This window comes from Panthera pardus, unplaced genomic scaffold (assembly GCF_024362965.1).
Source record: "Panthera pardus isolate Hobbes unplaced genomic scaffold, ASM2436296v1 HiC_scaffold_21, whole genome shotgun sequence".
NCBI lineage: Eukaryota > Metazoa > Chordata > Mammalia > Carnivora > Felidae > Panthera > Panthera pardus.
The window spans coordinates 5,902,721-5,915,153 of NW_026526777.1; the positions used below are offsets into that span (position 1 = coordinate 5,902,721).

A 12,433-nucleotide genomic window follows, 5' to 3' on the forward strand; every position below is an offset into this window, starting at 1 on the left:
TTTCCCAGGGGGCTCTCTCTGCTTCATACTCAGATTTCCTGAGTTAGGATATTCCTAACATATTCAGTTAAAAAAATTTTTTTAATGCTTATTTATTTTTGACACAGAGAGAGAGAGAGACAGAGCATGAGCAGGGGAGGGGCAGAGAGAGAGGGGGACACAGAATCCGAAGCAGGCGCCAACCTCTGAGCTGTCAGCACAGAGCCCGACGCGGGGCTCAAACTCACAAGCTGTGAGATCGTGACCTGAGCTGAAGTCAGACGCTCAACCGACTCAGCCACCCAAGTGCCCCTGAATATCCAGCTTTAATCGTGCCACAGAAAATGCCAGCAGAGACATGAGACTAGAGAAATTTGTGCACAAATCTGTGTGGGCTTTGGATGGTTGGAGCCTACAAGGGACTAACCCGATATCTGATTGGGTGCCATTACTGATCTTCCCGCTCTGTCACTCTGGTCACTAGAAACATGTAAGGCTTGCGGCAGGATAGGGCAGGACATGTGAATTCTCATCATTGCTTTCCCAGTGAATGTCTGTGTTGCCTTCAAGCAATTTCCTGCTTCTTGCCTGTTGTTTCACTAGTGAGATGAAGGGTTAGTGCACTGACCCTTGCCAGAGTGCCACAAAGGCCAAAAGGAGATCAGACAGTTAGGTGCTTTGGAAGGTCTTGAGCTCTATGGGGGAATTCTTGAACAACTGAGAGTGTTACTATTTCATCCATAACCCTTTGGTTGTAAATGATCCTGGAGCCAACCTAGCTGAATCTGAATGATGAAAGCCAATCACAAAGTTGAAAATAGACCCCAGATGCAAGGAGATGAGACAGTTAGATTAACTTCCTCTTTTCTAATTTGAGAGGTTTCATGTTGAAGAAAATCAGTGCGTTAGAGGCTGCTGGAGACCTAAACACAGTCACCATGAAGCTGGGCTGTGTCTGCACGGCTGGGGCCTTCCACTTTTCTCCTACTATGCTCTGGGCAGGCCCGATGCTGCTGGGTAAGTGAAATGTTTGAATGCTGGTGTGGGAACAGAGATATGCCTGACTTGGATCAAGGGAAAGAAACATGGACTGACTTTGGCCCAAAGAAGCAATGTTCAGGTGGGACGTGAAGGATAGACGTTACAAAGTCCGGTGTGCTGGCTTGAATGGCCCTTTCTGAATATAAAAATCTGCAAGCCTTTCCCATTCTAAAAGTCCCCTTGACTATGATGCTCTCTATTTAGCTACCCTCTCAATTCTTTTCCTTCTTCTTCTCAAAGATTTCTTGAAAGAGTAGTTTGCACTTGTTTTCTCCACTTCCTCACTTTTCACTCACTCATGCCTCAGTGCTCCCAGTCTGGCTTCCACTGGAATCAGCTTTGCCCAGGGTGCAGTGACTTCTGTGTTGACTTCACCATTTTCCATTTTTTAATTCTTATCCTGCTGGACTTCTCTGCCGCATTGGGCAGTGTTGGTCACTTATTCTTTCTTGGCATTCTCTACTCAGCTGGGTTCCACTCACCATTTTCTCCTTGTACTCCATGTACCTTTCTTTGTCCCTTTGGTGTCTTCTCCTCTCTTCCCCTTATAGACTGGTGTTTTCTACGGTTGCATTCCTGCCACCCTACTCCTCTCTCTCTTCGCACAATCTCCTTAGTGAGCTCATTTATCTCTATACTTTTTACCACTACAGCTATCTATTTAAGAGTCCACAGCCCGATCTCCACCCCTAATTGTGCTTCTGAGTTTCAGTCCAAGATCAAATTTTGCACGAGACGTATCTACCTGCATGTTTCACAGGCATCTCAGCACAATATGACCAGAGCCAAACTCACCTGTTTTCTTGGCTCCTGCCTCTCCTGATTGCGTCTTTCGCTATTTCTGACCTTGGCTCATGGCATCCGCCCAGACATCCAGGCCAAAAATTGGGGAGATAACTTAGACACTTCCTCTCCGTCCCCTGCATAGGATCCATCAGCAAGTTTGGCAAAATGAACCTTCTAAACTGTTCTTAGAGCCAGTGCCTTCCTTGAAACAGAACTAATAGTATCCTAGGACAAGCCGTCATCATTTCTGATTTTGGATAGTCCAATAACTTCCTAAGTAATCCCTGTGTCTCAGCCTTGTGTCCTTAAAATGGATTTTGCACTCTGCAACCAATGCACACAAGGCCCACCATAGCCGGCCCCCATTTCACCTCTTCAGCCTCTACCCTTACCTGTAAATTATGCTGTAATAAACCCTAACCTGCTTATATTAATTCATTCACACACTGGACTCTTACCTATCTCCAAGCTTTACTTATACTGCCTGAAATGGTCTCTTCCCTTCACTCACAAGCTTCCTGGTATCCCTAAAGATTCAGCCGAGGTGACATCTTCACCAGGGAACCTTCTTTGAACCCTCCTTTCTGCCCCAGTTGCTGCCTATCATACCTCTTTGTCATTAATTTCCTCCTCATGCTGAAAGAATCTCTTCATGTGCCTGTGCCTTCCACCAAACTGAGTTATTTGTAGATAGGGACAATGCTTTATTGGTTTTGTTTTTTAACCTTGTCGTGTTCATGCTTGAATTTTTAACATCCTACACTGTCCCTGCACAACAATTTTGTTGAATCATTTTATTAAACTCATAGAAACAGGACTGGGTGACCATATGACGATACAACGCCGGCCTTATGGCGAGAACTCCAGACATTCTGGTTTCAAGCTGTTCTTACTAGCTCTATGTCGCCTTGGAAAATTCACTTTTTGTATCTCTGAATTCCATTTTCTTATGCATAAAATGAGACGAATACCTACCACAGTTTTTTGAGTGAAAGTGCCTGGCAGCCCACAAGTTCATTTTCAGAAAGGAATGGCGGTGGAGTCCAGTTGAGTGACAGCAGAGGAACTGAAAAAGGTAGCATCAGGGTGGTGAAGGGACCTGAGAGCGGAGCTAAAGAAAACACCTGGTACCGGTGTAATGAGAATTAGGAAGTGGAGAGGGCCTTGCTAGGAGAAGTTACAGGGTCAAAGAAGAGTACTGGGACTCTGGGAGTGGAAGAGAGCAAAGGCAAGTGGGTCAGGAAAGAACAGATTGAAGACTTGAATATATGTGAACGGCCGTGGAGGCAGAAGAAGGGGAGAGGGATTAAGGGACAAGAAGCAGTCGTGAACATGGGGAAAATGGAATTTACTTTGCCTGAGTCAACCATGGTTGAAGAGATGCAGTGAGAAATCCTTAACTGTGTTAACCTGAAAGCAAAGAAAGAATTGTTCCATAGTCACCAGTACAGCCTGGGAGGAGAGGCTTGGGATAGAGAGAAGGACATAGGGAGAGCTCTAGAGTTGCCGTGGAAAGTTCAAGTCCAGAGGACATCAAGGTAGAGATGGGAGAGCTCTCCCAAAAGGAAGAGCAAGGAAGAAGGAGACACAGCTAGGTATTGAAAGCTCTTGGGTAGATGATATATTCAAGGATGAAGAGCCAGGGGAATGTTAAGAAAATGAAAATATGGAAGAACCCCCACCCCCCCCAAGGAAGGTCCGAGGATTGCAGTAGATCAAGTCTAAACAGTGAAGTAAAAAGAACACTGATTTTGGACTCAGGTATACCTTACTTTCTTGCTCCATTCTCTTTTTCGAAATTTTGAATAAGTTAGTTAACTATTCTAAGCCTATTTCTTTTTGAGTTATAAAATGAGAGTGAAATCACATACCTACAAATCTTGTGAAGATTAAGTAAAATAATGTGTAAAAGTGCCCAGCAGTGTCCGGCACCCAGTAAGTGTCAAAATCTGACCATCTCCCTTTCCCTTTTGTCTTGCATCTGCCTGCTCTGGGGTCATAGTTGTCTTTGGCTTCTGGTTTCATGCACCAGCGGCTGGATGTCCTGCTGGTGAGTTCACATGCCTCCATCCCCTCCCCACCCTCTTCCCCAAACCACAGTCCGTTCACTAAGAGCACCTGGAAGCCAGTGAATCAAGTCAGAAGTATGGGTCAAGAGACACATATGGGTTTTGGCGTCTCCCCCTTATCACTGTGAAGAGGATGATTCCCCCAGAGAGGGAGGGCTCCTTGTGGAAGGCAGTTTTCTGTCTTCTTCTTCCAAGTCACGGCATTGTTTTCTGGTCTCAAACCACGCTCTCCCCAGCTGCCAGTTTTGAGACACTGCAGTGTGAAGGACCTGTCAGCACCCAGGACAGCAGCTGCGATACGGAGGAGGACTTGACGAGCCCAAGGGAAGTTGACTTCCAGTTCAAAGGCTACACTTTCAGTGAACCCTTCCATCTGATTGTGTCCTACGGTGAGGTCTTAGGAGGGACAGTGCAGGCCTGTTCTTTCTCCCATTTTCCAACCCTGTCCTTTCAGCCTGACGGCCCACTCAGGAGGGTGCCCCCAGGAAACTCGCCATGGGATGGGATAGAGTAGCCCCTCGCCTTTATCCATGGGAGATATGTCCCAAAACCCCCAGTGGGTCCCTGGAACTGGGGATAGTACCTAAACATACTATGTTTTCTCTATACATACATACCTGTGATAAAGTGTAAACTAGGCACAGTAAGGGACCAATAAGAGATTAACAACAATAGCTAATAATATAGAATAGTTATAACAATATACTGTGATAAGAGTTATGTGAATGTGGCTTCTCCCTCTCTCAAAATATCTTATAGTACTAATACTAATTCTTCTCGTGATGATGTGAGATGATAAAGCGCCTATGTGATGAGATGAAGAGAGTGAATGACATGAGCATTGTGATATAGCGTTAGGCTACTATTGACCTTCTGATGACATGTCAGAAGGACAATCATTTGCTTCTGGACTGCAGTTGAGTATGGAAAGCCAAACTGTGGTTAAGGGGAGACTACTCTACCTTCTTCCCCATATTCAGCCCACAAAAGTGAGGGTTTCCTCAGTCTTAGCTCCTAGAGAAGTTGTTCCACAATCCCAACCAGGGGTTGGGTCCCTGAGAAACTTTAGACGGGGTCGGGGGGCGGTCTGTGTGGGCAGCACTGGGGGAAATCCCAAGGAAGGCAGGGGGTCACACTCAGCTCTTGCTTTGGGTCGCAGACTGGCTGATTCTCCAAGGTCCAGTCAGCCCTATATTTGAAGGAGACCCACTAATTCTACGCTGCCAGGCCTGGCAAGACTGGCCACTGACCCAGATCACCTTCTACCGAGATGGCTCAGCTCTGGGACCCCCTGGACCTAATAAGGAATTCTCCATCGCCGTGGTACAACAGACTGACAGCGGGCACTATCACTGCAGTGGGATCTTCAGGAGCCCTGGTCCTGGGAGACAAGAAACAGCATCTTCCGTGGCTATCAAGGTCCAAGGTGAGACCTGGAGGGAATGATATTGTAGCAGAGACAGGTATGGAGACACAGAGGGACCAAGACAGTCTTTCATTGGATGTAGCGAGATCACTGGAGGCTAAGGAACAGGTTGCTGGCAAATGCAACCTGTTAGGCGTCAGGAGGGGCATCATCTCAGCATTATGTTCGCAAGTCAGCCAGCACTCTCCAAGCTCCGCCCACTTCCTGCAGCTCTATCCTACAGATCCATGTTCCCCAGTGTTCGCTGTTTGGGCATCTGGACCATTGTCAGATTTGCCCACCTCTGGGTCTTTTCTAATCTCATCTACTTGAAGAGAGAGAAGATTCCAAATGTTCAAATGGAGCTTTTCTAAGAATGCTCATTGCTGATGGAAATAGGGAGAGGAACACGTGACGGGGTTCTTTGTGTACAATAACCTTTGGCGTGTAGGTTAGCACAGCATTTAATAATGACCTCAGCCAGCACGCATTCTGCCATGTTATCCTAAATCATGCGGTACAATGTTATCTGCTGTATTCGTTCTTTGTCTAGCATGAATGCAAGATGGCTGAGTGCTTCTTTCCCCCCATCTCTCCTCCAGAACTGTTTCCAACCCCACTTCTCAGAGCCGCCCCCTCAGCTGAGCCCCAAGAGGGGGGTCCAGTGACCCTGAGCTGTCAGACAAAGCTGCCCCTGCATAGGTCAACTGCCCGCCTCTTCTTCTCCTTCTACAAGGACGGCAGGACAGTGCGCGGCAGGGGTCTCTCCTCAGAATTCCAGATCCCCAGAGCTTCAGAGGCACACTCTGGGTCCTACTGGTGTGAAGCAGCCACTGAGGACAACCAAGTTGGGAAACAGAGCTCCAAGCTGGAGATCCGGGTGCAGGGTAAGTTAGTAGGTATTTGTCTGGCCTTTGTGAAAAGTGAGGGAAAGGAAGACTGGACCCATGGGCCAGCGTTTGGTGTGAACAGGTTAAGAAAGGACACAGAGGAGGCAGGAGCAATAATCCAGAGTCTTCCAGAGATGGAAGAGAGCACAGACAGGGAACTTCTCCCTCACACCATGGTGCACACTTCACCAAACCAAGACCTGAGCCAGCTCCACAGCTGCTGCCTCAGAGGCCTTGTGCTCCCTACCTGAACTCTGGGCATCAGCAGGAACATAGTATCTAGAATGAAGATGAGGTCGTCTGGGGTTTGTGTTCAGTTCTGGGACCCCCAATTAAGAAGGTTGCATTTGGCCTGATATAATATGCCCAGAGGAGGTAACGAGGGCAATGACTGGGCTTAAAGCCACGTCGTAAGAAAAATAATGGGGAGGGGTGGAAGATGTTCATCTTGAAGAGGATGTGACCCAAGCAGCCAGCAGAGGTGTCCTCAAAACACTGAAGGCTGGCACAAAGATGAAGAGTTGCACTAAGGTCACATATAGTGAAGAGGTTGACCTAGGACCAGGTACCACATCCATGCTGTAGGGAATTACGTTCTGAGAGTAGGCTAATATGCATGTGCCCGTAATGTTGATGCCTCATCACTGAAGAGTTTCAAACTGAGGTAGCCAAGTGTCAGATTCAAACTTTGACCATGAGGGGGTCCTCAAACCTCTGTTGTCATTAGATCTCCCTCCCCCCCGCCCCCACACACAAAACAAGAAAGCCACTTTCAGAAAACAAGAAAGATTGACCATGAATATGAGTCTAGGGACAGAGCCAGACTTCACTCTTACATGTGCCTCCTACCCCATAATGCAGGACCCTCCAGCTCTACTGCAGCCCCCACCTTGAGTCCAGCTCCTCAGAAATCGACCGTTCCAGAATCTACTCCAACCGAGTCACCTGGACCTCACCCTCCACTGTCCACTCCTTCTAAGAATCCAGGCTTCTCCTCTCCTCTGCGGGTGCCAGACCCCCATCTGAATCACCAGATGGGCATTCTTCTCAAACAAATGCAGGATATGAGAGTTCTCCTCGGTCACCTGGTCATGGAGCTGAGGGACTTATCTGGCCACCTGAAGCTTGAGACCACAAAGAGTCATGCCAAATAGGAGTAAACAATCCACTCGCAGTTTTGCCCAACTACTCCCGATAAACTCAACTTTTTCTACCTTTCCTCTTTCTGTCCTATACATACACATAATACCCACAAATAACTTCACAAATTGCCCAGTGTTACGGTAGAGTAACAGAGACAGATGAGTAGATGTAAATTTGCACAAGGCGATCATTGGAGTCTAACTAGAATTGTGTATTCTCTCACAATGTGACAACATAATCCTGTTGTCTCTAAACCAGGAGTTGCCTTCTGCTGCCCAGACCAGAATCTGGTGATTGAAAGAAAATCAATGATATGGATTTAGTGCAGCGATCTCAATCGGAGGCAACCCCGACCCCCAACCAAGGGGATATTTGGCAATGTCTGGAGACATTTTTGGTCTTCACATTGCGGAGGGGGGGGGTGCTACTGGCATCTAGTGAGTAGAAGCCAAGGACACTGCTACACATCAGGTAACACACACTGGACAAGCCCCCACAGCAAAGGATTATCTGGCTCAAAATGTCAGTAGTGCTGAGATTGAGAAACTTCAACCTAGTGGAAGCTAGGTGTTAGGCTCTGGGGTGGGACTTTACCTCTTTGCTGGCTGCCCCCCTCCAGCATCGTTCAGCAAATATTGATTACATGCTGGTATTTTGTTGGCCTCCACCACATACCAAAGTTTGTTCTCTGTTAAGTATACTCATAAGATAGTGTCCCTGCCTGTAGAGGGTTTAGACTTTGGGATAGAGAAGCAGTAATACCCTTTCCCATCAAACAATTAAAGCAGGGTATTGGAAAATTTCCTGCAGGATCCTACTGGACTCAGAAATATGTGATTGAGCATAACATTGCCAGAACAGTAATTATGGGTTTTAATACACTTGTGTCTGAAATGTTTTTCTTTAAAAAAATACATATGTCTATTTTGGTACCATAATAAGACTTTTTTTTCTACATTCGGACTGCTACTGTGCATTCACAGCCAATGAAAGATAGCTTGACAGCTTTTACGATAACCTTTGGTCGGTGGGTTAGCACACCATTTAACAATGACCTCAGCCAGCACGCATTTTCCCATGTTATCCTAAATCATGTGGTACGATGTTATCTGCTCTAGTCTTTCTTTGTGCCATTTATTCTGTGCAGTTTTGACCCATAATGATTTGTGATCTCTCCAGACATGCCACAAAGAAACGAAGGAATAGAATCGTGCTGGATATTAAAACTTGAGTTTTGTGGTGGTTCTTAAATACACGTTTTATGGTGGTTCTTCGTACTCTAAAATTCATGTTCTCTGGTGGTTCTTAACACCTTCAGGGTGAAGGATCAGGAGGCAATTGGGAATTGGTAAAAGCCCATAAACATCTTTGCAGTGGGAGGATCAACTCACAACTGTGAATGGGAGTTGCAAGAAATGATGACCAGAGATATTCCATGACTTTGGTGGCTTTGAAAACAGGGAAGTTCAATTGCCAAAGGATGGTGCTGGATGTACCTCCAAAGATACTATGTTATAACCATCCTACTTGGAGTTTATCTCAGCTAATGGTATCATTTTCATGAATGCATCCTGCAAGCTCTCATGCTAAACAAGGGATTCACGTACAGATAATAAGAGCTATTAGAGATCAGAGAAGGAAGAAATGGATACAGCTGGCTGAGATGGGTGTCACGCTCCTCAACCGTGGGTCTATGTGCACCTCTGTCATCACGCTGCATTTGAATTTGTTATTATCCTTATTATTTCTATTCATTGGAGGGTGAGCTCTTTGAGAGCTCCTGGAGCTCTTTGTTCTTCATTGGTTCTTTGCTGTCTAGTTTAATGAGGCATAGTTAAGCTCTAAAATTCTGTTTAGTTGAATTGAGTTGAACCAGCACAAGGGAATATATCTTGAAGAAGATGGGAATGAGTGGTTTGTCTGGCATCAGAAAAATCTCCAGACTCTGCCCAGGGGACCCAGCCTACTTGGAAGTTGGAAGCCTCGGGGAGAGGATCTCCTATCATCAGGGATGAGGAAGGCAAGACAAGAGCTGAAAGGATGGGGGCGAGGGGCTCTTACCTGTCTCCATCTGCCCTTCTAGCCTGGGGAGTTTGGGAGGGGGTGGAAAAGAGGAATTGTTACACTGGGTCTGGGTTATGGCCAGTGCAGTTTAGGGTTCTGTAACCCACAGAGGTCCCAATGCGGCCATGCTAGATGCTGCCTCTGGAATCAACACTAGGTAACAAGCACCTCCATTATCCTGGAAAATTGAATACTTGCATACACTATAACCCAGAATCCAATGCCCGGGTGTATATGCCCCAAATAGATTTCAGCATATGTGTATCAGAAGACAGGTATAATAACGTTCATAATTCTTACAGATAGTAAAAGCAAAATTTTGGAATCAATTCAGTTGTCCACCAACAGAAAAATGGACAAATTGTGCAACTTTCACAGAATGGAATACAGTACGACAGTAAAAATTAGCAAACCATAGTTAAAATGAAGCAACATAAAAAATATCGGGGATATAACTTTGAGTGAAAAAAACAAGTCCCAGAAGATACCACACAGTGTGATGCCCTTTATACAAAGCTTAAGAACAAGTAAAACAAAAGAATATATTGTTCAGGCATTCACATATACGTAGGATAAACCTTTTAAAAAGGCATGAAAATGGAAATACCAAGATCAGGATAGTTACCTTTGAGGGGTTGACTGGGGAGATCATGAGGGAGAAATGCATAGGTAAATACAAATTATTAGTGATTTAAAAAATCTTCTGAGTAGAAATTTAAGTCTCCTTTAAATATATATCTCTCTGTACATATCTTCAAATTCCTATGTGTTTTCTCCCTTTAGCTTTTCTTAGAGGTGATAAGAAGCCAAGTTTACCTCCTACAATGTGGAGTTGTTCCTTCCTTTATCGCTCCTCAAGGAACCATACCACCCTATTAAAGACTGTCCCACGTACCCTCGGTATTGCTGGATTTGGTGAACCTTTGTTTGTTGACCTTAAAGTCATGACTATATATGTTTCATACATTTTCCCCAGCCTCAATCAAGTCAGACAAACTAGCTCTTTTTTTTTTTTTTTTTGCAGTACTGAAGAAACTTCACTTAATCTAACATTTATGTACAGAGTATTGTGCTCTTAGAAAAAAAAAGAAGCCGCTATATAGGGGAAAAGAATATAAATTTAACATGATCTCTGCTCTCAAAGAAGAATTTACTTGGGGCACCTGGATGGCTCAGTTGGTTAAGTGACCGACTCTTGATTTGGGCTCCGGTCATAATCTCGCACTCCATGTTGAGCCCCACGTTGGGTTTCTCTCTCTCTCTCTCTCTCCCTCTTTCTCAAAATAAATAAATAAACTTAAAAAAAAAGAGTTCCCTTGAAGTTTGTAAAGTCTAAGTTGATCACACTATATGTTCCTTTATTCCTTTATACATCTGTGGGAAAAAAACAACAACAGCCTCTGCACAGGAAACAGTAAACAGAGTGAAAGGGGAACCTCTGAAGTAGGAGAAAATATTTGCAAACCACGTATCTCGTAAGGCATTCACATCCAAAATATATAAAGAACTCATACAACTAAATAGCAAAAAACCAAATAACTTGATTTAAAAATGGGCAAAGGACTTGAATAGACACTTCTCAAAATAAAACCTACAAATGGCCATCAGGTATCTGAAGAGGTGCTCAACATCACCGGTCACCAGAGAAATGCAAATCTAACCCACTAGGAGATATCCCCTCGCACCTGTTAGAATGGCCACTATCAAAAAGACAAGAAGGGGGGTGTCTGTCTGGGTGTTTCAGTTGGTTGAGCTACTGACTCTTGATTTGGGCTCATGATCCCAATGTCGTGGGATCAATCTGTTGGGCTCCGTGATGAGCATGGAGCCTGCTTAAGATTCTCTCTCGGAGCACCTGGAAGGCTAGTTGGTTGAGCGTCCGACTTCGGCTCAGGTCATGATCTCACGGTTTGTGGGTTCGAGCCCCATGTCGGGCTCTGTGCCGACAGCTCGGAGCCTGGAGCCCGCTTTGGATTCTGTGTCTCCCTCTCTCTCTCTGCCCCTCCCCCACTCATGCTCTGTCTCTGTCTCTCTCTCTCTCAAAACTAAATGGATATTAAAAAAAAAAAAGTTAAGAGGCGCCTGAGTGGCTCAGTCGGTTGAGTGTCCGACTTCAGCTGAGGTCATGATCTCATGATTCATGGGTTCGAGCTCCATGTGGGGCTCTGTGCTAACGTCACAGAGCCTGCTCGGAATTCTCTCTCTCCCTTCCTCTCTGCCCCTCCCTTCTCTCTCTCTCTCTCAAAATAAATGCATAAACATTTTTTAAAAACTAAAAAAAAAAGATTCTCTCCTTCCCCTCTCTCCTGCTTGTGCCCATGCACTCTCTCTCTTGCTCTCTCTCTCTCTCTCTCAAGACAACAACAAAAAAGACAAGAAGTAACAAGTATTGATGAGCACGTAGAGGAAAGAGAGCCCTGGGCACTGCTGGTGGGAATGTAAACTGGTGCAGCCACTATGGAAAACAGTGGGGTTCTTCAAAAAAAAGTAAAAATTTTTAAATTTTTAAAAATTAAAAAAAAAAATTAAAAATATTCCCTACGAACAGGAACCCCACTTCCGGGTATATGTGTAAAGGAAGTAGAATCCGTATCTCAAAGAGATATCTGCTCTTCTGTGTTCAATGCAGCCCTTCTCACAATAGCCAAAGCATGGAAACAACCTAAATAGTGCTCAGTGTGTATCGAAAGACGAACGGATGAAGAAAGTGTGAGATTTATGTGTGTATGTGTACATGCTCACACACACTCACACACACACATACACACGCCCACAATGGAATAGTATCCAGCCTTAAAAAAAATCCCGCCACTCCCAACAACATGGATGAACTTGGAAGACGTTAGGCTAAGTGAAATAAGCCAGAGACAGAAAGACAAATCGTGTGTGATCTCATTATGTGTGGAATCTGAAATCGTCAAACTCGTAGAAGCAGCGAGTAGAATGGTGGCTGTCAGAGGCTAGGAAAGAGAGGGAGAGAGAGAGAGAGAGAGAGAGAGAGAGAGAGAATGAGGACGAGGAATCAGTTCGCGAGATCATGGAGGCTGAGAAGTCCC

At 45.2% G+C, this 12,433-nt stretch overlaps 1 protein-coding gene across 1 annotated transcript; it reads left to right on the forward strand.

The window, feature by feature from the left end:
* Positions 1 to 866: 866 nt before the first annotated feature.
* FCRLA (Fc receptor like A) lies at positions 867 to 8,564 on the forward strand. The gene is made up of 6 exons (XM_019465783.2): positions 867 to 996; positions 3,809 to 3,856; positions 4,112 to 4,264; positions 5,035 to 5,301; positions 5,883 to 6,167; positions 7,032 to 8,564. Exons 1-6 carry the CDS (start codon positions 918 to 920, stop codon positions 7,322 to 7,324), a joined length of 1,125 nt encoding a protein of 374 aa, XP_019321328.2. The 5' UTR covers positions 867 to 917; the 3' UTR covers positions 7,325 to 8,564.
* Positions 8,565 to 12,433: the final 3,869 nt, after the last annotated feature.